Here is a 25283-nt window from a genome sequence, read left to right as displayed (position 1 = left end):
TGCCACTAAACCTCTCCACTTTGTTCTTCAGTTAAATTGGAAATGATGTGGAAATGATTACATCTTTTCCTATTTAATTTGTGCTTTCTTGGGGCACCTGGGTGGCTCAGTGGTTGAGCATCTGCCTTGGGCTCAGGTTGTGATCCCGGGGTCTTGGGATCAAGTCCCACATCAGATTTCCAGCAAGGAGCCTGCTTCTTCCTCTGCCTGTGTCTCTCATGAATAGATAAATAAAATCTTTTAAAAAAATAATTTGCACTTTTTCTTTTCCATTGTTTTCATTCTAAGAAGCTTTGAATTCTTATGATAGTATCAATTCTAAAAATTAGCTAATTTTTTTAATGAAATGTTTTGATGTCAAATTAAAAGGTTGAAATTCAGAAATACACATTTTTAACTTTTAGCAGTTAGAACACCTGTCTTACTAAAGTCCTTATTCACAGGAGAAAAAAATGCACTTTATTAGTTGTGCAATTTGAGACTGAAATTAATGTGAATTTAAAGTTACTAGTAGTAGGGGCAGCCCTGGTGGCTTAGTGGTTTGACACTACCTTTGGCCTGGGTTATGATCCTGGAGACCGATATCGAGTCCCGTGTCGGGCTCCCTTCATGGAGCCTGCTTCTCCCTCTGCCTGTGTCTCTGTATCTCTCATGAATAAATAAATAAAATCTTAAAAAAAAAAAAAAGTTACTAGTAGTAGGTTCTCTGCAAGTGGAAACAGTATATTTGACCTTTTATCTGAATTAAATATATTTCTGCATTTTATTTTTTAATTTGCAGCTTTTGTAATAAGCATCAGACTTCCTAAAATCAAGAATTAAAAAAAAACTAACGGAAGTATTTTTTTAATTATATTTATGATTATCTTAAGAGTTAAATACACTTAGATGCTAATACTTAGGTGAGACCTTAAACTTTGTTTTAATTTTTTCAGAGATTTTATTTATTCATGAGAGACACAGAGAGAGAGGCAGAGACATAGGAAAGGGAGGAGAAGCAGGCTCCATGCAGGGAGCCCAATGTGGGACTGGATCCTGGGACTCCGGTATCATGCCCTGAGCCAAAGGCAGACGCTCAACCGCTGAGCCACCCAGGCGTCTCATGAGACCTTAAACTTTTGACTAGATTATGATGTTTTCCAAATTAAACACAAACTTTTTAGGCATATTAATCTTTTTTCAGTTTAGTGGTTTTCTTGAATATTTTAATTCTATTTATATGACCCCACTGGAACACTTCTTCAAAAATAAAAAGAAACTCGTGCTATTAGAGGTAGACATTCTGTGACATTCATCTGTAATTCTGTAGACATTTCAAAGGAAAATATTAGCTAGAAACCATAGGGATGTAGTGGAAGGGCTGCTTTAGCTATTTCATTCTTTAGACAAGTTTGTATGAATCATAAACACCATATCTGATTTTTAAACAAAGATTCTCAAAGTGGGGGCTTTACTTTTTTTTTCCGGCACTGTTATGTGAACAATTCATCTGTGTCCGAAGCCCTCCCGAGATGTATAGTAAGTGTACTGGATTCTTCCCTTTGGCGGTCATTAATGTTAGATAAACTGCCATTATCTTACTCCATCATCACCCCCCAAATATTTTTTATCATTAAGAGAATCAAGACAAAGAAAGAATGACCCAGCTCTAATTGTAATCTCAATATATTAGTCCTTTTACCAAAACTTAGTTCATGTAAATCTGATTTGAAAAGAACAGAAACTCTCCAAAGTGACTTTTATCATCCTTGTATAGATCACGTTAAAAAAAGAGAAATACATTATATCTTTATTAATTCAGAGACAAGTTTGTAATAGTAAAGACTGAATTATAAAGCAAGGCTCTTAAGTTTTATTTTGCTTTGAATCATACAGAGTAACTTACGAAATTGCTGAAATTATTCCAAATAAGAGTTCTGCTGGGCCTGCTTTAATCAGTAAACATGATTCATTTGGAATTCATAGTAGCCATGTATAATGATATGGTATCATGGTCCTAAGTTTGTTGAAATAGTTTCAACATTATATTTTTCAAAAATGTTATTATCACTGTTCAATTGACTTTTTGTCATTGTTAATATTCGATGAAAACTTTTAGGTTAGACCAGATCAAATTTGATTGTAAAATCTGAATCATCAGAATTGAGTTAATATGACTTTATTATTTTATAAGTTAAATGGTCAGTGGAATTTCTTTAATTATTTTATAGCAGTTTTAAATAAAATTGTTTTGTATTTCAGGAAAATTAATTCAAGTGGTATTTGGCCATTGGGATGTGGTCACTTGCCTCACTCGTTCTGAGTCCTATATTGGGGGAAATTGCTACATTCTCTCAGGATCACGTGATGCAACCCTTTTGCTCTGGTACTGGAATGGAAAAAGCAGTGGCATTGGAGATAACCCAGGCAGTAAGTACAACTTATTTTATAAGTAAACTGTTACAAGTGATATATAATAACATTTTGTAGTGAAGTTATGTTTTCTTATCATGGTAAAAGTGAAATTGAATCATTAAGTCGTTTTAATTTCCTAGTTATAATTTAAGAAAGGTCTAGATAGCCTCTCAATTATTAACATTTTGTGAGCACTGATAATTCAAGTCCAAGTATAAAATCTCATTTTTCATGGTACAGGTTATTCTTATGACCTGAAAATGCTAGTTCCTCATTGGAAATGGCTGTCACCAAATAAAAGAGAGGTGTTTCATTCACGAACATGATATAACATAAAAGAGCAATCACATATTATCTTGTTTTTTGAATACATATTGTAAGAGAGCAAAAAAACAATTATAATTTCGTGGAAACAAACCAGTCTTTATAAAAAATATGCTTTCATTTACATATTAAAAGATAAAACAGGTCATAAAAGGCCAATATGGAATATTCAAATTGGCTCTTGGTTTTTCAGATGGGAAATGAAAATGTTCACCAACAGCCTTAAACATCTTTATGAAACTATGCTGAAGGCAGTAAAACAAAAAATGTGTAACCATTTAAAATTGTAATTCACAGAAGGCAAAAAAGGAAGCAGCTACCATTAAAACCAATCGCACACAGCTGCAGAAAAGAAATGGCTTTAGAAAAACACATTAAGAAGTAGGAAAAAACAATTAAAGGGACCACCTGAAAAATGAGAATTTAATTAAAATGATTATGACAACACTGAAGAGTTCCTGCAAGAATAGCTTTTTAGCTTTTTACTTCATAAGGTAGAGCTTTTTAACTGCTCTTAAATATTTACAGTTTCTTAATTTAAAGCAAGTTGCACTGTATTTGGTTAAGGAAGCACCGTTTGTCCCTGATTGCTTTACCTGAATACCGTAGCACTCTGTCATTTAGCTCCAAATTATGAAACGGTCGACATATGCTTCAGTCCATCACATTTTGGATTGACTTCTTAAAGCTGTGCTAATAAGCTTAAAAAACTATTTAATAAGCTTAATAAACTATTTAATAAGCTTATTTTAATAAGCTTAAAAAACTGTTTAAAAAATAGTCAAAAACCAGTGTAGAAGTTGTTTATGGGAAATATTTTATAAAATATTTTCTAAAAGCTGTTTATGCTTTTTTGTTTTGTGTGATAGGTAAGCACAATTTTTATTAAATCCTCTAAGGTATATTTCTTATGTCACTCCAATCAGAGATGATTCCCTATACAAATAGGATACAAAAAATAACTTTAAGGCTGTGATGCTTTGGGTTATACAGTCTTTGTGCTCAAGTCAAACTTCAGTGTATGCGTTTAAATGAGAGGATAATGTGTCCATGTGTGTCTTTCACATATTTACATAGACATCTGTATTTTACATAGAATTATGATAAAAGTTTTTAAACATGTTAAAAAAAATTGTTCTTGGGGAATTGTTCTTCACTTTCTTTTGAGAAATGCTTTATGTTCTTTACGTTATGGAGCCTTACATTCTGCTCCTCCTTCATTTCTGCCCTTTTAGGAGTGTCTACTTTCAATTTCTTTTTTTCCTGTGTCTATAAATTCAGTTATCGAGATTCAGTAAATTATCTTAGACAAACCTAGGCTTGACATAAACAGTAAATATACAATTTGTTACTTAGCTAAAAGTATTTAGGAAGAACTTTCTCTTGCCTTAAAACAACGTGTCTCATGCACGTAAAATATTCCAAACACAAGAAAAAAATGTTTTGTTTTTTTGGTTTTTTTTTACTTCCTTGACTTAATTGTGTCCTATGTTATACATGGTCATTACCAACGTGTACTCTGAGAAGTAGCCAAAGGCTTATTAGCTACACTTCCATGTGATGGCGGTTACATTTCAGAAATTAAAGTATATCTAAAACTAGAAATATTCAGCTTTTCCAGAAGGGAGAAATATATATTTAAATACCTTATAAATCATTCCTAGAGATGGTTTTTACATGCATGTCTTCTAAAAAAAATGAATCAAGTAGCATTGACCAAATCCTAGAGTTGGAGTAAAGCAAATCCAAGTTCCGAGCTTTGCTGTGGTCCTTCTGTCTTGTCTGTTAAATGAAAGCAACAATAGTAACTGACTTAAGGTGTCATCAGAAGCACGGAATGCTTAGAGCAAATAAATCACTACACAAACACCATCTTGTTGGCATCAGAGTATACATTATAATGTTATATTTTTCATAAAGCACTTCATCTATACCCTCTCATTGTCTGCAGCGTGGTGGACATTAACCCCTAGTAATGCTGGTAATGAAAAGAAAAAAAAGAATAACATAACAGCATATCTAATAAAAATTTTAGAAAATTGTAATGTATCTTGACTAAATTAAATTACCTTTCTCAAAGTGAACCTAATCCTTTCTGGCCCTTTTATAGTGTCTGATGTCCCAATCTAATTTTGCTTTAGCTTTGAAGGATGAATCTGGGTGAAAGACAAATAGGCACTTTTTCATATAATGAGAATTTCCACACATTAGAATAGAAAAATGAACAAGCCAGCCTAAGCTTTTCAGAAGAGAATGAAAAACAAAAACAAAGACATTTTTACCACGCATGTGAACTGTTTTACACATTCGCGCAAGCTGGTTTGGATTTTATAAGCCTCTGGCTGGTTGATGTCTCCACGATGCAGCCGCTGAAGTCAGAGCTTTTCAAATGAGGAATTTTAGGTTATGTTTATTCCTATATTGTATCTCTTGAATGCAATACAAATGACCTTTAAGAAACTGCCACGCTATTTTTTTTAACATATAATTTCAACCTGATCTATAAATGCACACAATGCCTCAACTTAAATTTTTGAATACAGACTTGTTCTTTCTTGATGGGAAAATAGGTAAGGTCAAGAAAACTAAGCTATTGCTTTTTTTTTTTTTTTTTTTTTTTTGCATTTTATAGGGTCTCCTTCAAGTATTTAGTCTGTATGTTTTGCTTTTCAAAAATCATGAGGATAAGCTAGAAATCTTCCTTCCTAGGGTCATATGTCTGCACCGTTTTCCACAAATCTAATAGTGCTCTCTGTGAAGTTCACGGCTTTATTACTATTTTTTAAAAATCATGTTATCCAGTATTAAAATACACATTGCTTGGGCAAAATCAGGCTAACTCAAACTGGATAAAACCTATACTTGGGCTTTTAAAAGGATGCACATGTTTTATAAACTCTGCCTAGATTATGTGGCAAAAGCCTTGTTTTCCTGTATAACAGATAGTTTTTCATCTTTGACTCTTTTGTTTTGTGATAGTTATCTCCTACGGAATGCAATTTTCTTACCGAGAAGAGAAATTAAGATATGATTCTATTTAGTTGTAGATTTTTAAATAAAATTAACCAAGAACATTTTCATGAACGGTATTTTCTACATGGAAGCACATTTCTCTTTGCCCTCGTCCTCTTTGTGTTTTAGAACTGAATCTGTGCACCAAAATGCTTTTCCTGAAACACTCATTTTCCCCTCAGAATAATGCTATAAAGACTGTATGTTCACAAATTTTGGAGAAAACGTCCCCCAGTGCATTCAATTGACATCTGAATACTTTAAACTTGGAAATAATCTTATAAGCAAGATGAAAATTTATAAAATAGTTATTATCTACGATTTTTATATTGTATTACGAGATCATAAACTTAGATGCATTTTAAGCTTTTAAAAGTAAATGCTTATTAAGTATTTTCAGGCTTCTGAGTAATTTTTTAAAAGCCACAGTTGATTAGCTTGAGAAGCAAATGGTTGCTGACTATGAGGGTGTTGTATGTATGTGTGTATATAGTATTTCAGTAAAGTACTTTTCCATTCTCACATTCTGTTTTTGATTTGATTGAAAGGTGGCATTTTTTTCCTCTTTGCAATCAGACATGCTAATCTATGTCAGCTTTCTCCTTTATAGGAATGGCGTCTACTGAAAAAAAAAAAAACACAACTATTTAAGTTTTTTTCATAACAACAAGATTCTGTTCTTTAAGAATATTTCAGCACCATTAATTAGAAAGAAGGTTTTATTAACCATAAGGCTAGCACTAACAGACCACAGAGCTGTTTTTTAAAGTACTGTATGCCATAGCTGCCCTGCTTTTTCTCTGTCTAAAACTTCATTTTGTTATACTCTCATCAATCACTTAAGTCATTACCGTAAATCCTACTGTTGTTAATTTTACTAGTATCACCCTAATGAGACATTCCTGCTATAATTAAAAATGAATTCTAACTTTAAGGCATTCTAAATTTTTTTTTAATGAATTTAGAATGATCTTGCCATATGACTATAAATACCACTGATATGCATGGACTACTCATCAGTCTATAAGAAAAGTAGTATCATTATATGTCCAGGTGTGAATTATTTACTGATTGCTTCTGTGCACATGTGCTTATGCATATGTATATTTTTGTGCACATATTTAGGAATTATGTTCTTTCTATCATAAAGCCTAACATGTTTTACTGAAGCTACTGATAAATCCTTATTCTTTGTCTTGCCAAAATATAGTTGGAGGTAACATAAACAGTATTCTTTCTGTAAGTAGGTGTCCTAGAGCACCATCTGCTGGATGTACTCAGGGACTTAATACTGGTAAATTTGAAAATCACTACTTGATTAAGTCAGGTGTACTTTGCTTTTAATTGTCTGTGATAGATTATTTATGGGTTACAGATGCCAAGATACATACATTTGTGTTGAACTATATACATTTGTAAAAGAAATCACTTTCCTCCTTCTTTTTCCCCACCCTAGCATAGAATTGGATATTTATAAGAAATTTATTGTTTAAGGAAAAAGTAAACAACCTATGCCCAACGAAACAAAGCATCAGTTTGTCATGAGACAGACTCTTATCTTCTCGATCCCAGATCTTCATTAAACTACACTGGAGGAAAACTGTTTGGATATTTTAACCTTATGTTCACTTGATTCTGAATATGAAAGCAAAGCTTGAATCAACTGTGGCTTGAAACCTGGGCTATGACTCTTGATCTGATTCTTTGTCTAGAGCATGAGTTCCTGTATTTACCTCATCAAGAGCTTTCCTTGTGGTCTGACTTTTGGCGTACACTGTTGCACTAACACCAAGACTGCCCTGTATTTTTCTTTTTTTCTTGAAGAATTCATCAACTTGGGTTTGAAGCAGTATGTTGGCAGTATTCAAGTTCAGGTGACATTAAACTACGTTTATGAAATTCTCCAGAAGGTCCAGGATGTTTAGTGCTCCATGATGTAATGCAGGCCCTTGAGTTCCAGCAAAACAACTCTGTATTTACTGCTTGTAACTAATAGTAGATGTGGTAAAAGGAATTATATTCATATGGCAAATGAATACAACCTTAATGTGCACCATATGCAGAGTGGTGGGGTGATGTGCCAATATATCACATTTATTTACCTTGTTTAGTTGCAGAGAAAAATGAGTATACCATTCAGCCGTAGGCTATAGTCATCTAAGTATGAGAACAGAAGAACTGATGATTTATGCCCTCAAATTGAAACTTTGTATCTTCATGTATAGATTTTAATAGTGCCACACCAAGGAAAGTTGCTTGTCTAATACTTTATGCTCAGATGGGAAATTTCATTTCAAACAATTGGTAAAACTAATTGTAATGTAAGATTTAAGTTCCCTCTAGTCAACTAAAGTTCTCAAAGAACATTTTGAATATATCTTCTTTCATTTAGTTGAAACTGAATATACCCTGAAATTGCAAAATCGCAAGCTACTTCTTCCATTCCTAAAAGCAAGATTCTTCAGCTTTTAGAATATTCTGTGTGTGTGTGTGTGTGTGTGTGTGTGTGTGTGTAACCTTTTTGGAGAACCACTATAAGAACACATTTAATGAAGACCTCCTGGAACAGTGTATTAGACTGACTTTATCACCTTCCAGAAAGTTCATTTCATTAGAGAAATTGTGTGACAGTTTTCGTGTACATGTACCTCATATTGTGTTTTAGATATTCCTGAGAATTTATTAAAAGAGACCCATTTATATATGAAATGAAGTATTTACATGCTTCTAATGATTTCTTTTACAAAGCAACAATTGCTCTAGTCTTTAATTTTCCTCACAAATAGACTTGGTCAGACTTCAGATTGTAGACGTGAAGTATGTTTAATTAGGAAAAAAATCCTTAGAATTCTTTCTGCCTGCCATGGCTAAGGCTTCATAACTGCTGAACTTTTTAGCTTTTATTCTTGTAGCTTGTAATTTTCTACAATTGAGAGATTCCGTATTTCCTTGGAGTGAATGGGATCAGGATGTTTCTTTTTTTTTTATTGTAGTTTAATTGACACATGACATTAGTTTCAGGTGTACGACATAATGACTTGATATATGTATATATTGCAAAGTGATAACCACACTTTATTTAGGTAACATCCATTGCCACTGCAGTTATAAACCTTTTTTCCCGTGATGAGAATCTGCTCTCTTAACAACTTTCAAATACACAACATAGTATTATTAATTATAGTCACCATGCTGTACACTACCAGGACTTATTTGTTTTATAACTAAAAATTTGTACTTTTTGACCTCCTTTACCATCTCCTCTCCCCACCAACTGCCAGTCTGTTCTTTGTATCCCTAAATTCAGTTTTTTAGTTTGGGTGGTTTTTGGTTGTTTCTTTTATTCCACATATAAATATGATTATAAAGTGTTTGTCTTTCTCTGTCTGGCTTATTTCACTTAGTAGAATGCCCTCAAGGTCCATCCATGTTGTCACAAATGGCAGGATCTCCTTTTTATTTTTATGAATGATTAATAATCCATAAGTACACCTACACATACCCCGTTTTCTTTATCCATTTATCCCTTGGTGGATACAGGTTGTTTCCATGTCTTGGCCGTTGTATATAATGCTGCAGTGATCATGAGGGTATAGGTATCTTTTCAAGGTAGTGTTTTCATGTCCTTCAGAAATAAATACCCAAAAGTAGAATTGCTGTATCATATGATAGTTCTATTTTTAATTTTTTGAGGAACCTCCATATTGCTTTCCATAGTTGCTATGTAGCAATCTACATTCCTTTTTTTTTTAATATTTTATTTATTCATGAAAGACACAGAGAGAGAGGGGGAGAAAGACACAGGCAGAGGGAAAGGGAGAAGCAGGTTCCATGTAGGAAGCCCAATGTGGGACTCGATCCCGGGACTCCAGGATCACACCCTGAGCCAAAGGCAGACCCACAACCACTGAGCCACCCAGGCATCCCGCAATCTACATTCCTACAACAGTGCATGAGGGTTCCTTCTTCTCCACATCCTCTCCAACAGTTGGTATTTATTTTCCACTTTTTTAATATAAAGAATAGTCTTGGGCAGCCCAGGTGGCTCAGCGGTTTAGCACTGCCTTCAGCCCAGGGTGTGATCCTGGAGACCTGGGATCGAGTCCCGCGTCAAACTTCCTGCATGGAGCCTGTTTCTCCCTCTGCATGTGTCTCTGCCCCTCTCTCTCTCTCTCTCTGTGTGTGTGTGTCTCTCTCATGAATAAATAAAATCTTAAAAAAAAAAAAGAATAGTCTTCAGTGAAAGTGGCTTCTTTTTAAAGATTTTTTTTTAAAGATTTATTTATTTATTTATTTATGATAGACATAGAGAGAGAGAGAGGCAGAGACAAAGGAGGAGGGAGAAGCAGGCTCCATGCTGGGAGCCCGACGTGGGACTCGATCCTGGGACTCCAGGATCGCGCCCTGGGCCAAAGGCAGGCGCCAAACCGCTGAGCCACCCAGGGATCCCCTTAAAGATTTTATTTTTAAGTAATCTCTGTACCAAACATGGGGCTAGAACTCACAACCCTGAGATCAAGAATTGCATGCTCTACTGACTGACCTAGCCAGCCACCTCTATTTATTGTATTTTTGATAATGGCTATTCTAATAGCTGTGAGGTGATATCTCATTGTGGTTTTCATTTGCATTTGCCTGATGATGAGTGGTGTTGAGCACCTTTTTATGTGCCTGTTGGCCATCTGTATGTAGTCTTTAGAAAAAATACTATTCACATCCTCTTCACATTTTTTACTTATTTTTTCCTATGTCCACTTTTTAAATTAGATTCTTTTATATTTGTTTGCTATTGAGTTGTATGAGCTCTTTGTATATTTTGGATATTATCAGATATATGATATGCAAGCATTTTCTCCCACTCTGTAGGTTGCCTTTTCATTGTTCATGGTTTGTTTCTTTTGCTCTGTAGAAGCATTTTAGTTTGAAGTAGTCTTACTTATTTTTTGTTTTTGTTGTCAAATTCAGAATGTTTCTAATAGCCAAAGATGTGAAATATTTTTATCTGTATTCTTTTTTGGAGTCAGAATTTTATGTTTATGTTACTGGACACTAGATATACAGCTATAGAAGCTATCAATGAATTAGAGCCAAATCAAGCCCCTCTATGGGGACTCAACAAATGAAAAGTCTCAAGAAAGTAGGAAAAAGAAATAGTTACGTAGAATTTGATATGTTCACATAATGAAATACTGCATGGCCATTAATGTATTATGAGTTTGTAGTACTGACATGGAAAGATATGCTGTCTGTTATCATTAAATGTAAAAGATCATCAGACTATATATGATATATCTTCTAGGCATCTATGTCTATGTGTACACTTTGTATTCTGTGTATATTTATGCATAGAAAAAAGTCCAGAATGACTGCCAGCAAAATGTTTTTTATGTCATTTAGCAATAGTTATTTATAGGTAGTGGAATTTAGAGGCAGTTTTTTCATTTCCTTCTTCATAATTTACTAAATTATCTGAATGTTTTATAATGAGCATGTATTACTTTAATAATCAGAGACAATAAAGATATTTGGGGAAAGAATACCTAATTATATTAATATACCTTCACTTCCTGCTTCTAGATATTAGTAGTTTTATAAGAAGTTATATGGATTGTTAGAGAAGGTTAGAAAGTCTAAGAAAAAGAAGAATGGGAGAAATCAAAGTATAATTTTTAGAAATTAAGAGACAAAAGAATGACAAGAAACAAAAAATAATCAGAACCATCTCTAATTTTCATTTATGCAGCATAGGGTAAGATATACTTTTGCTGAAAGAAGTGTCTACAACAGAGAGTGAAAATCATTCTACTGTTCATAGTACTACTTCTACTCCTAAGTGATACCTCCTGGGTGCTCCCTACATGTGGGCATTACTTTACATAGTAATTCTTTGATCCTCATAGTAGTCCTGTGTGGTAACTACTGCTATTTTCCTTGTTTTATAGATGAGGCACAGAGAGATTATAAATATGTCTTTACTTTTTTCCCTGGGCCTTTTGAAGCTCCTAGATCTTTCTGTAACTATGAGAACATACCCAAGGGAGGTCACATAGGTAGTACTCTAGGCCAGAGGTACCACTCTTTTTTTTTTTTTTTTAAGAGGTACCACTCTTGATCACTAAACTGTACTACATTTTTAATTTGATTTAATTGGGCTGTAGAGAATTTGATGCAACCCTGTCACTGAAGCACGCCTTATATTTACAAAGGAGAATACAGAGATAATTTTGCTAAACTGAGTTCTTATGACAGTATGCATCATGTTAGGATTTTGAATTTTTATTTTTATTTATTTTTAAGATCTTATTTGAGAGACAGAGAGAGCATGAGCTGGGGGAGGTGCAGAGGGAGAGGGAGAAGCAGACTCCTCGCTGAGCAGGGAGCCTATTGTGGAGCTTGATTCCCAGACCTTAGGATCATGTAAAGGCAAACACTTAACCCACTAAACCACTCTGGCACTCCAGGACTTTGTGTTTGTTTTGCTTTTTGTTTTTCAGAGCCAATGCTCAAGCAGGGGTAGGGACAGAGGGAGAGGGAGAATCTTAAGCAGCTCCACCCCCAGCGCATAGCCTGATGTGGGGCTCAATTTCATGACTCTGAGGTCATGACCTGAGCTGAAATCAAGTCATACACTTAACCAACTGAGCCACCCAGGCACCCAAGGATTTTGTGGGGTTTTTTTAAATATTATTACACAATTTAGGATTATACTTTAAGTATGCAATTGTAGGTATATATTCACACAACACATTTTCTAATGGAGGAGGAGAAGGGTTGATGGAGAAAGAAGGAATAGAACAAATTTCAAATAATTCCCTTTGCATAATTAAAATGTAGTGTTATAATTCCCTTTGGAACATTGGGAAGTTAATGGGAAAGGTTTAAGAAACATTTAGTAGCTAACCTCACTTCCGTTTCAGAAAGCCATTTCCTTTCTTGGTTTGCCATTATGGTGAGCCACATGAGAAACCTAAGTGTACAGTTTTCACATTAATTTTTTTTTCTCTCCCTATGTGTTGTAGTAATCAAAATGTAATTAAAATGGAACAAAAGGCATGTGCAAAACAGAAGTATCCATCTTTAAGAAATGACTGGCATATATTATATAATGCTTAGATTTTGAAAAATCTATACATACTTAATTAATAACTTATATATTTAGATTCTTAAGCTTGTGTTTTCTTTCAGAATGAATACTCTATTGAAAATTTTTTTTAACAAAGACATGTTTCATATTTTGTTTTGCCTCCAAGAGGTCAGATGGTACTACATTTTAACAATGTGGAAAATTATATCAGTTGTTTTTACTTAAGGATTTTATTAATTGCTGTAAAATATTCATTTTGTATAAAAATTCAGTTGTAATAATGCTTAGATTTTGAAAAATCTATACTTAATAACTTATATATTTAGATTCTTAAGCTTGTGTTTTCTTTCAGAATGAATACTCTATTGAAAAATTTTTTTTAACAAAGACACGTTTCATATTTTGTTTTGCCTCCAAGAGGTCAGATGGTACTACATTTTAACAATGTGGAAAATTATATCAGTTGTTTTTACTTAAGGATTTTATTAATTGCTGTAAAATATTCATTTTGTATAAAAATTCAGTTGTAATGAATAGTTTGAACTTCAGTACAGCTTTTTGACCTTTCCAATTACAGACAGGTATTTATAATTTGCAGGTTTATAGTAAGGTAACAAAACCTGATCCAGTGACCATAGAATCAGGTCATTTGCCAGTACAATACTGTATTTTATTCCGTTCCTTATTTCCACAGTGCATTTCACATAATATATATCGAATAAAGGCTATTAAAGGAAAGAAGGAGCAAGTGAATGAGAAAGCAATCAGGAAATGCTAACTCTTGGCCCAGGAGTCATTTAAACAAGTATTAATTGAAAGAACTAATATCATTTCTACAGAAGTAGGAATAGAGAAATGTTAAACCAAACTTTGTTTCATGATAAATGGTATTTAAAAAATGAGGAATGAATGAAGGGGGATTCTCTGCTAATAATATATTTAAACTGCTACGGAGAACTTCACAGTACATTTTAAAGCAATTTAATTTTCATAGGACTGAGGAAATGATGCCAAAAATACCAAGAACTTTATTTATTTTTAAAAATGTAAGTCAAAAGTTTGCCAGAAAAACATGTCTGCTCTGTTTTTACCTGGATTATTAATCCCTCTTGTTTTAATGGAGGCTTATCTTTTGAAATATTTTTCTCATTGAATATTTATGAACAGGGTGCTAGAGAAATTACTATTTTCTCTTCTTTGAGGTATAACTGTAAGTGTTTCAGGGTCCACTTGATGGAGAAATATACTTAGTTATGAGGGCACCAAAAGAAACACATTTAATAAAAACATTTGTTATTTTGCCTAATGGTGTAAAACATGTCACCTAATATTTTAAAATATAGATCCAATATAAATGCTAAATGGGAATTATGGAGATCTTATGCTGCTTAAATGCAAGTTGGGTTGTTAGAACAGTGTCTGTAAATTAGAACTGATATTTCCAGTATCATGTACTGTGAAAAGCACATCTCTAAAAACTGGTGTGTCCTGGTATTCTTGGCAGGATTTGGACTGTCTTTAATCTCCTTTGACTTGTTCATCTTCCTTTAAGGCCATCCATAAAGATGCACTGAGTATCCTTTTCAGTCTTTGGTTAGGATTTGCATCAGTAGTCATAAACCTGCTCTCCGGACAAAGACACCCTTTCCTTTGAAGTAATTGCTCAAGCTTTTCAAAGCAGTCCAAGAAGTCTATCCTCTTTCTCTTTTTATTTTTCTTTAAGAGGAGTTTGAAGTGTAGCCCCTTAAACTAGCAACAAGATAAATTTTTCTCCCAGCTTTATTGAAAGCCATGACAATTTTTCAAGCAGTAAGACTTTAAAAGGTTCTTAAAGGAATCTGTTCTGCTTTATGATCTAGCTATTGGTAGATCCTACTATCTCAGAAAGCAAAAGTAACGACTTCTTGTATCCATTAACTCCTGCACATTTTTATCAAAGAATTAACCTGATATTTTTCAGAGTACTTTTTTTTTTCCTGTTCTTTATTCGTTTTAAGGACTTCAGTGAAAAAGATGATAGCTTTGGGGCCTTTGAAAAAGTAATGTATGGCCAGTATTGTTTTATTTGAGCTGATCTCCCCTGCCAACCTCCCCAAGTATTAACTCTCAGGGCTGGCATGAGGTTGGGATGTGAGTGCTACAATGGCAGTGAGTTACATGGTTCCTAGATTTTGTTTCTGGACTTTAAAGACAAATATACACAGGTACAGAGCAGCTTTTCCTTTCCTTTCTGTAGGAGGTTACTGCTGTGCTCTGTGATCCAGGATTATGTGTAACTACAGAGAAATAAATACATTCTGTGAGCCACATATATAGCCTGTGTTCTGCCTCTGACTTTCCCCTCTGCCCTTAGTAATTTTATTCTAAGTGGTCCCCAAAATATCTGTGGAATTTAAACAGTTTTGACTTGTTGGATTTAAATCCCCTATCATATAATTCTATTTGCTGTAGTGAAATTTTAATATTTAAAACATTTGGTTTATTAGAACTTACAAAACTCCAAGTATTTACTGTGAACAGATTTTTTTGATGAGAAAATGTAAAGCATACTCAATCCACATAACAGATAGTAAAGGGAATACACAGTTCAGTCTTTAGATAAGAATGGAAACAGCTTTCTTTAAGAGGATTTCATATCCTTCCCTATATTGTCCGTGGATTTTTAGAGGCTATCAATGTGCATTTCTAGAGGGGAGGGAATGTTAAATAGCATGTAGTCTTAGTGGAAATCCAGTGAGTGTTTGTGAAACCAGTTACCTGAGAACAACCCAGTGGTCATAAGTTTACCCTTATGTTTTTAATTTGTTGTTTTTCTTTTCCTTTCCTTTTTTTTCCTTCTATATTTCCTGAGCTGTCTAACCTGCTTCCTGGGTTAGAGAACATTTTGCCAAACTTTGAAGCCAAAGTCCTAGCACTGAACAATTCTTTATTTAGAGATCAGGCCCTAGGAAAAGAAAAATATTTTTCAGTATGTGTATGTCTTCTGACTTGTGGAGGGAGAAATGATTGGTATAGTGTGGATCACTGGGAATTCATATTTCATAAGTAAAGTTTACTTACAAAAAAATGTTAATTAGGAGTTTACAAAAAAGAATGCTTTTACCTTAACCCACTTTGTGGGGCTTATCTTGAGGCTTCCTAAACTCTACAGTCCTAGAAAATTCTCAGTATTTCGACTCTTATGCTAAAGAAATATAATTAGCAAATTTTTTTTTTTTTACTTCTTTCCTATTCCCTGGGAAAAAAATTTTTAGATCTAGAAAACAAAAAGTTAGCACTGACATGCTTAAGTGACAACACTTTAGATTGCTTTCAGTTGCCATCAGTTTTCCTTCACACTTATATTTCCCACCAAGGAATTCCAAGACAACTCAAGTAAAAACACAAGTCTCACCCCCCCCTCCCCAATAAAATGGTAACTTAGGAAAACAAACAAGGAATAATCACATTGAAAATGTATTCTTTAGATCTTAATGATTTTAATTCTTGATTTTAAAAAGTGGCCAATACATGTATTTAAACATTAATTTAAAAAATAACATAGTATTTTGTAGAATGTAGTGTCTTGGGAATGGGGAAAACCATGAATCATGGTTACCTAACTCTAGGTAACTTTTTAAAACATACTTATTTCTACTTTTTGTGGCAAAGCCTATCTCTAACAGAAAGTTAAGTAGTTCAGGTTGGCTTACATTATTTGCTTCTTTTCTTTAAAAATTCCCCAATTGGTGTGCTTTTTAAGGAAAAAACCATAGTTCTTAAATTCTTTCTGGTTAGCAAACTGTCAAGTGAGTTTTTTAATTAAGGTGGGTTTCCCACAAAGTTTAAAATCTTTGAATCAAAAGACACGAAGCCCCTTGTTCCACTTAACCCCTTGTCTTTAATGTGTCATCTGACGTCTCCCTCTGTCACTAAGTATGTAGGCCAGTCCCAGTGTCTCACTGCATGTGGCACAACCAGTGTGGTGCAAAGTTTGCTCTGATGCTCCTCTACTTAAATCTCATGCAGAAATACTTAGAGTCACCAAAAGTCATGAAGGATTCTGTAGGGACACAGCTATGCATCATGTGCCACAGTAAATGCATTGTGATAATTCTTTGTAATAGCTAGACATGAAGTAATTGTAGGCTCCAGCTGGTGTGGCCTCTGTCTCCATCGGAGAGGCCCTCCCCTGTTTTTGGTCACGGATCTTGTGCATTCAGTAAAAACTATTTATTTTCCTTCTTCCCCTCACTATCCTCCCAGAAAAACAGGCATGTACATATATTTTGCATGAAATTTCAGAGAATCTACTGACCCATCAGAAAAAACACTGCTCTGGAGCCTAGTTTAATTTTTCAACAGCCAGTATTTGCCTTTCCAAGGACGGTAGGTTTCTGGGAGATTTTCTCTAACCTACCTGATAGGATAACAAGTTGCTCTTTTCTACTGAGTTCCACAGCTGGTGCTAGAGAGCATTTTCTGGGCACATTTGCCCCTTTTGGATTATACAGTATCATTTATCAATATTCCTGTGAAACCAATTCAAATCAAGGAAATCTAAGCATGCTAATGGAACACTGTTCTCCAGTCCCATTTATAAGGGCTTTCTGTGTCTTTGTTTTTAGAGACTATAAAAGTGGAGGGCTAGTGTGGTCTGAAAATAGTATTCCTTAGGCTAAATATGGAATTCGGCTTATCCTTGCCACTTGGCATGAATCAAGCCACAAATGAAGCCCATTACTGTCTTCTTATCTGAGCTGGGCCTGTTGGTGGTGTGGGTTCCTTATTAACCAGCCAGTTTTTTCTCTTTTTATTTTGGGACTGAAATGCAGGATGACTTCTACTTGTGAAAATGTCTGGAAACATCTTCCATTGTCTGGATACTCATTCTCTGTTAGCCTTTCCTCACTTTCCTCCTCTAGTTTTCAGTCACAATCAGAACTACGTGTAAGAATTTATTTCCCCTCTATTCTTTGAACCACAGAGAAATACACTCTGTGAGGTTTATATATCAGGAAAATACTTAAGACTAGTAAATAGGCACTGAAGAGAGGGGCTACTTTGAGATACTGTGTCCTAGTTCAGACTTTCTTCACTACAATAGGGATCTCAGTGGCCCATGGAAGAGGGGGGCTGCCTTCCTTGAAATATGAATCAACCTAGAGTCACTACTTTTATAATCATCCATCTATAAATCATCTAATTGAGTGGCTTATATTAATATTTGGGAAGTATCTGAGGCATTCTACAAGGCAGATTGTTGTCTTATTTTACTCTGTTTTCAACCACTGTTGCTTGATAATCATGTAAGGATTTGAAATTTGGCAACTGGTCTTCATACTCTAGCATACAGTTTGGATCTAGTTCTAAAATAGGATTTCTAGACAGATTTCCAAACTATGAATTAAAGATTCAGGCATTATAGGGATTAGGAACAAGTTGTTAGTTATTTAATCTAAGTAGAGGGAGCTGAGAGAGATAATCCCCCTGCATGAACTTGAATTGATTTGTTTCTAATCTGTTCCTTCCTAAAGGTGAGACCACCACTCCTCGGGCCATCTTGACAGGCCACGACTATGAGATCACTTGTGCTGCCGTCTGCGCTGAGCTAGGCCTGGTGTTAAGCGGTTCCAAAGGTAAATCTGTGGTACCTTCATAAAATGTATGCATTTTTTGGTGTCTTCCAGAACAAATTGCCAAAGATAGATTTGGTACTTTTTTCTCTAAGTATACTGTCCATTATAGTAGCTATTGGCCATGTTGGACTGTTTAATAAATTAACTAAAACATGTAAGTTAACTACATAAAATTTAAAATTCAGTTCCTTGGTGGTACTAGCCACTTTGCAGGTGTTCACTATTCACATGGCTACTGTACTGAACAGGATAAATACAGAACATCAACATCATTGCAGAAAATTGTGTTTCACTGCATTGCTCTAAAGAGGGAGGCAGGAACAAGGAACATCTTTGTCTGTCTGTTTATTCTTCTGGACTCTGGGCTAGGTTTCATCTCACACCTGGATGGAAACTCGACCTGGTCTCTTTTAACTTCCAAATCTCAGAACCAGGCAAGAGCCAGGATGGCATTGAGAATGGAGTGGAAAGAAACTTAAGCTGGTTTCCTGGATGTTTGCCCTTGCACCATCATCATATATTCAGGCCAAAGATACTAAGCAAGCTTTCAAAGAGCACACGCAACAAATCAGGATCTGACCTGGAACAGAGCTGTTTCTAATTCATTGCTTATTCCACTGCAATAGTTTATCCATCTCTCTGTCTCCTCCCTGGGCTGAGTCTGAACACACAAAAAAATACTGTAATCCTGGGTCTTTGAAGGTTATCTGATAGGGATGCATTGAGTATTTGACTCACCTTATCTGTGTCTCGAACTATAATACTTAGGCTAGCTAACAAGACATTAAATATTCAAAGGATTGTGTTTAAAAATTTAGTTGGTCAAAGCAGTGAAACAATGTTCACAAAAATTCTATACCTACTAGATTTTTTTCCTTCTTATACCCAGTAATTTCATATATCTGGAGCAAATATAAGTTCTTAGCCTGCATAGGTTCCACACTAGACAAAGGGGCACCTGGCTGGCTCAGTCAATGGAGCGTGTGACTTGGGATCCTAGGGTTGTAAGTTTGAGCCCCATGCTGGGTATAGAGATTAAAAGTAAAACCTTAATTTAAAAAATTAGACATATAAAATGAACGTATCATATTAAAAGTCATCCTTGCTTTGAGTGGCAGTGCAGGACCATAAAAATGACCATGCAAGCTGAAACCATGTAGACTAATCTTAACAATGAATGGGAAAATTTATGGTTGTTTCATGGCTTTTAAAATCTTTTGTCAATACATTAAAAATTTTCTTACAGTTATATACCCACACACACACACACGGGCATAAAAAAAAACAGTAAAACTCACATTTACATAGAACAATATAATTTAAAATATTAGGAACACTGAAAATTAAAGTGTTTTCCTTGTGGGGACATACCCAGAGTACTTGAACAGTGCTTGCCTGCTTCTGTTTGTATAACGTATGATAAAGAGTGAGAATATTTCTGTGCCTTGACCAGTTGTCATGCTCCTAAGTTTTGGTCAGGTTCCAACATTTTATCTGCTGTGCATTCAACAGTATGAAATATTCCCCTGGGTCCTTTAAAAAGTGAAGGTTCTTGTTGGCATCACTTCTTCTGGGACATCATCATTTTTGTTCAACCCCTTTTCTAATCTGTGTCAGTAAGTTCACCTTCACTGATCTCCAGTCTCTGAGCAATGTCAGCATTTCCAGAATCTGTTCTTTCTCCTGTAACCCCATTTATATTCAGTACAAAGTTCCCTCACGGCTTTATCACTTTTCATTTCCTTACTGAGAGTTCATCTTTTGGCCAGTAGTCTCTTGATGATCCGTTTTTGTAAAATGTCACATGGGTTTCTCCCTGGGGATGAGGAAGCACCACAACCTTACAGTTTGCTCTGTGTGCATGAACTGAGTAACAGACCGTCAGTGACCACTCACTGACAGACTCTGAAGGAGATGATGTGTCGGTCACTCAGGATGCACACCTGTTATTTGCACAGTTGTCTGTGGACTGAAGAGCTAGTCACAAAATGTGAACTTTGTGCAATATCTGTGAAACTTGAAGTTTGAACTGTGTTGAGGAACTGATGTCATTTAAAGGTGATAAAGACAGTGGATATCCATGCATGCTGGCACTAAGCGACGCAGAGGCTGGGGGTATGGATTTATGTTGGGAAAACTTAGATACTCCCTGAGTGGTCAAGAAAAAAGCAGGTTTTCTGCTTTTTTCTTTAAAAGGGCATATGCTCTTAGTAGTCTTGTGGGGTCAGGTCACGAGTCCCCGTAGGCCTGAGGAATTCAGCTTGGAGATCAGCAGGCCTTCTATGCTTTATCCCTCTTGTCTGACTCAGACATGTCTTAGAACTTACTCATCACACAGGTGGTTTTGGTTACCTACTCCTTCTTTACATGTAGCAGGCATTCAGTAACAACGAAAATGCTTGGATATGCGTGTACTGATCAGTAGCTCCCATCCTCCTCGGGCAGCTCAGCCTGGTGGGTGCTACTCGCTTTGGGGGCAGCAGGCAAGTGTACTCATTTGCAGAAGGATCTCTGGGTGAATTTATTCCGGGGGTGGGGTTAGTGAGCAGTGGGAGGGAAGAAGGCTCGGGGCTCGCAAAGCTGCCCTCCTGAGCTCTCCCCACACCAGCCCACAGCACAGCCACTGCTGTTGGGCCCCTGTGACGTGTGGCAGAGCTTCACGGTGAGCTTGACAGCAGCCTGTGTTTAACTGTGGCCCGGCCTTCCTGGAAGCTCCTCTAGGATTTGAAATTTGTCCTGTTCCATTCTGAATGAGTCCTGTTTCTGTTATCTCTTGGCATAATGAATTTCATAAAGTAGCTCCCTGGCTCTTGAGGAGAAGTGAACCTGAATGTATGTGACCCGGCTTTCTCCTTTCCCAAGTAGAAGGTGAGATCTGGCCAGCACACAGAGGACAGTTTGTAAAATAACATATATAAGAGAGAAAATGTTTAGCTTCAACTGTTTGAGCCTGTTTGATTTGTGCTCAAGATTCATTTCACATTTGTCACCATTAAAAAAGTTTTGTCTCTTGTTTCTCTTTTCTCAGAAGGGCCTTGTCTCATACATTCCATGAATGGAGACTTGTTAAGGACTTTGGAGGGTCCTGAAAACTGCCTGAGACCAAAACTCATTCAGGCTTCAAGAGAGGGTCATTGTGTCATATTCTATGAAAATGGCTGCTTCTGTACATTCAGTGTGAATGGGAAACTCCAGGCCACTATGGAAACAGATGATAACATAAGGGTGAGTACGCTGCAGACTTTTCTCCATCCTAGACCTTGACCTCTCAGTGTGGCGAGTGAGGAGGAAGAGGCTTTACTTTTTTGGTCATGGAGGGCCTTTCCACGCCAGAAGAAAGTCATCAAGTGGCACTTGGACAAGGCGTGTGCATTTCACAGATCACGCGTCCCGGCTGAGCCAGAGCACTCTGTACGTGACAGCGCTCAGCGAAGCCAGGGCTGAAAACCTTCAGCAGGTTTCCCTGAGGCCCTGTGAAGCCAACCTGGGTGGCTTTCAGTTGTTCAGCTTTTTTTTTTTTTTTTTTTAATCTGTGTTTTCTGAGTATCAGAGCTAAAATAGCACAATAGACTATACGTAAAACTGGCTCCTGTTCACACTTGAATAGGTTGCTGGTGGGAGTGGTAGGGATTATGACTATTCAGGATTAGTATCTCATTTCAGACTTCTTGAATAACAAGACCAACACTTACCAAGTCAGGGGAGTTGGACTTCCAATTATGTGAATTGGGCATTTTTTCCCTTTTGATAAACAAGGAGTGGTAATGCTAGTGGACCTTCTGGACTCTTTTTATTTTTTTTTTTTTAAGATTTTATTTATTCATGAGAGGCAGAGAGAGAGAGAGAGAGAGAGGCAGAGACACAGGCAGAGGGAGAAGCAGGCTCCATGCAGGGAGCCCGAAGTGGGACTTGAACCCAGGTCTCCAGGATCAGGCCCTGGGCTGAAGGCGGCGCTAAACCGCTGAGCCACCCGGGCTGCCCACCTTCTGGACTCTTGCTTCACTTTCAGGACATGACTCCAAAAGTATTAGAGATTGAAAAACACAATAAGGACTGCTCTTTGGAGAGGCTGTTTTTTCAAGGCCCTTCTTTCCTCACTCCCAGGCCTCTGGGGCAGGTTAAGATAAAATGAAGCTGTGGTGCTCCTATCATTTTCCAGAATAAGGTTGGAGGTACATGTGAACTGTGTGGACATGTTGGAGGTACGAAGAGGATCATAGAGGCCTCTGCCCTCCGAATGTGGCTTGAAGCTAGCTCTGGACATTATATTCGTTGTTCTTCCTAACCTGGGGCAGCTAAGATGACATAAATTCTCCCAGTTTCCCAGATGTAGCCTGATACCCCCGCGCTGCTTTCAAGTAAACAAATAGCTGGGGCAAGGAAGTATTAAGAAACAACAACCCTAAGTATAGACTACATTGATGAAGTGAAAGGCACTTGGTCCTTCTGTATCTTAGCATTGATTTCTTAATTCATTGTCGTCTCCATTTTGCTCTGTGAGTTTTCTTCATTGTATTTTGACTGCCTCTACCACAAAAGCGTGCACTTATACTTTTATTTTTCCCTTCCTTCCCATAATACTTCATTTAAACCAAGTACACATCAGAGGATTTTCCTTTCTTCTTTTCTTTACAGTAATAATGTTGATAATCTGTCACTTTGAGTTACGATTATATTGTCAGCAACACTAATAAATCTGTAAAATAATTTGAAATCCCTTGCTGGCTAAAACAATATCTGTGGCATTTCAGTTAGTACCGAAGGCTCTGGGAAGTTCCTTGAGGCGATGGTAAGGAGGCTTTCTGCAGACTGTTCATACACACATGCTTTTCCTCTCTGCCCTATAGCCATTGTTTTTTTTTTCCCCCTTTAATATTTCCCACTGGATTTTAGGCTTAAACAATCCGTTGCCTTTTTCCCAGCACTCCTGCACTTTATCATACTAACTTGCAAGTGGCAACTGTGTGATTAAAACAAGCTTGCCTAAAATGAGCACTACCTGCCTGTGGCTCCAGAGACTGACACTTTCACAGCTAACTGCCCAGGGGGAGGGGGAGAGCGGAGCAGGATGGGGGAGGAAAGGAAGGGGGAGGAAGAATAAGAGACATCACAGAGCAAAAATCTCCAGTTCCGTCGTGCAGCCTGAGCCTGTGTAAGGAAAGGAGACCGTGGAAACAAATTAGTCATCAGCTCAGACCAGAAATTAAGTTTCTTTGAAATACCCAGAACCCTGCAGGCAGGCAGCCTGGGGAACCTCTGCACTAATCAAGGCTTCCCACCTGTTTTTATTTAGATGCCAGATTGTTCAGTGGCATTTGGTTAACGTATCATAGCACATCAACTAGGCAGTGTTTAGATGTCTTAATGAGTAACTTAAATTAAGTGGGCAGCCTGTACAGAGCAGCAAAGTTGTTTTATCCTAAACAAAGGATAACCACCATTTCACCCATAGGAACTCATTTATTTTCTTTTTCTGGGAAAGCTGTGTTTTAGGCCGTGATCATGCCCAGCAGACTGCTGTGGCCATAGAAACCAGTGCAGCTGGGGCATTGGCCGAGGCACTCGGGATTTCAGAGGAGGGCATTTCCATGTCCCTGGGGCCCTCTTAAAATCTCTAGTCTCAACCCAACCTGGATACTGAGGATGTGGGCTAGAGTTAAGAACCCTGTGAGTGCCGGTTTGGGTAGAAGACCTGGTCCCCTCTGTAAATGTTACCTTGGCTCTTACTCCAGGGGAACCTGACAGGTTCCTCATGAGAAAGGCCAACAAAATACTTTTTCACTTTGGCAGGCACCTGGCTTATTAAAATGTTTTGGATGCCGATAAATGCATAATCCTAAAAATCCAGGCTTTATTTCACTCCAGACAGAACTAGGATTAGAGATTCTTTATTAGAATAAAGAGTTAAAGATTAATAGTTTTAATTTATGTTTTAATATAGCACATATCCAGCCTCAAGTATAAAACTCAAGTGAACCACAATCATAAGGTTAATGGATTTTCATTAGCTGAATTTTGTAAGCGGAGCAAATAATAGTTTGCCCTGGTGTGTACCGCGGTTCCATGGTATCCCTTAGAGATCACCATCTGTGAAGTGAATGGGGGGAAAAGAATATTGATTTTTACTTATATTGAAAAACCTTACTACTTGTATTAAGATTTAGAAAATACTTCTTACATGTAACTATCTTCCGTACATGGGTTTTTATTTCTTAGATGTATTTTTATATTGAGGATAAGCTACACTTAAGAGACCAGTAAAAGTTGGCATCTATGTAAATGTGAATAGAAGGGCTGTGAAACAGTCTTTGGTTTTCTATGATTCTTTTTTAGAAATTTTGTCAAAGGGCTAGCTTACAGACTTAGGGCAACTATGCTAAAAGTGCAGAACAGTGTAAATATATTTTCAGAAGTTAGATTTTTTTTTTCTTTCCAGCTTGTTAGCACAGTGTCTTCCCATATTCACTGTCCAAGTAGACATAGGATTACAGGTGTTTACGCTTTCTCTAGAAAAGGATAAAAAGTATTTTAGACTGACTTTGCAGGCTCCGTATTCTGTTGTCACTTTTGAGAGTGGCCATAAACGAATGGGTGTGGTTATGTTCCAGTAACCCTTATTTACAGGCACTGAAATTTGGAATTCATGTAATTTTCACATGTCATGGCATATTATTTTTTTCCAACCATTAAAACATGTAAAAAGTCACATAAAAAATCAGTCGTCTGCATTTGGCCCCATTTACGGGACTGAAGAACAAATTCCATGTCTGTACTTCCCATTCAGTACCAGCAGGAAGCTGTCGGTCCAGGGGCAGGAAGACCATGCTTCAGCTGGGGTTTAATTACCCTGG

At 36.4% G+C, this 25283-nt stretch overlaps 2 protein-coding genes across 15 annotated transcripts in view; one reads left to right on the top strand and one right to left on the bottom strand.

Moving 5' to 3' along the window:
- DCLK2 (doublecortin like kinase 2) overlaps nucleotides 1-25283 on the bottom strand; it is a 245108-nt gene that overhangs the window by 61366 nt on the left and 158459 nt on the right. The window contains exon 17 of one of the 3 annotated variants that reach the window (XM_072773592.1): nucleotides 4365-4500. The exons of 1 other annotated variant lie outside the window; for it this stretch is intronic. In XM_072773592.1, coding sequence (XP_072629693.1) covers nucleotides 4366-4500 — 135 coding nt within the window. In that variant the 3' untranslated portion in view covers nucleotide 4365. Of the gene's footprint in view, nucleotides 1-4364; nucleotides 4501-17139; nucleotides 23581-25283 lie in introns of those variants that run through there. One more of the 3 variants, XM_072773591.1, reaches the window with a different exon arrangement.
- Nucleotides 1-25283, top strand: part of LRBA (LPS responsive beige-like anchor protein) — a 740528-nt gene that overhangs the window by 709781 nt on the left and 5464 nt on the right. For all 12 annotated transcript variants that reach the window (XM_072773570.1, XM_072773571.1, XM_072773578.1 and 9 more), the window contains 3 exons: nucleotides 2242-2409; nucleotides 18331-18432; nucleotides 21461-21657. In XM_072773570.1, coding sequence (XP_072629671.1) covers nucleotides 2242-2409; nucleotides 18331-18432; nucleotides 21461-21657 — 467 coding nt within the window. The remainder of the gene's footprint in view (nucleotides 1-2241; nucleotides 2410-18330; nucleotides 18433-21460; nucleotides 21658-25283) is intronic.

This window comes from Canis lupus, chromosome 13 (assembly GCF_048164855.1).
Source record: "Canis lupus baileyi chromosome 13, mCanLup2.hap1, whole genome shotgun sequence".
NCBI lineage: Eukaryota > Metazoa > Chordata > Mammalia > Carnivora > Canidae > Canis > Canis lupus.
This window is presented reverse-complemented; position numbering and strand designations above follow the sequence as displayed.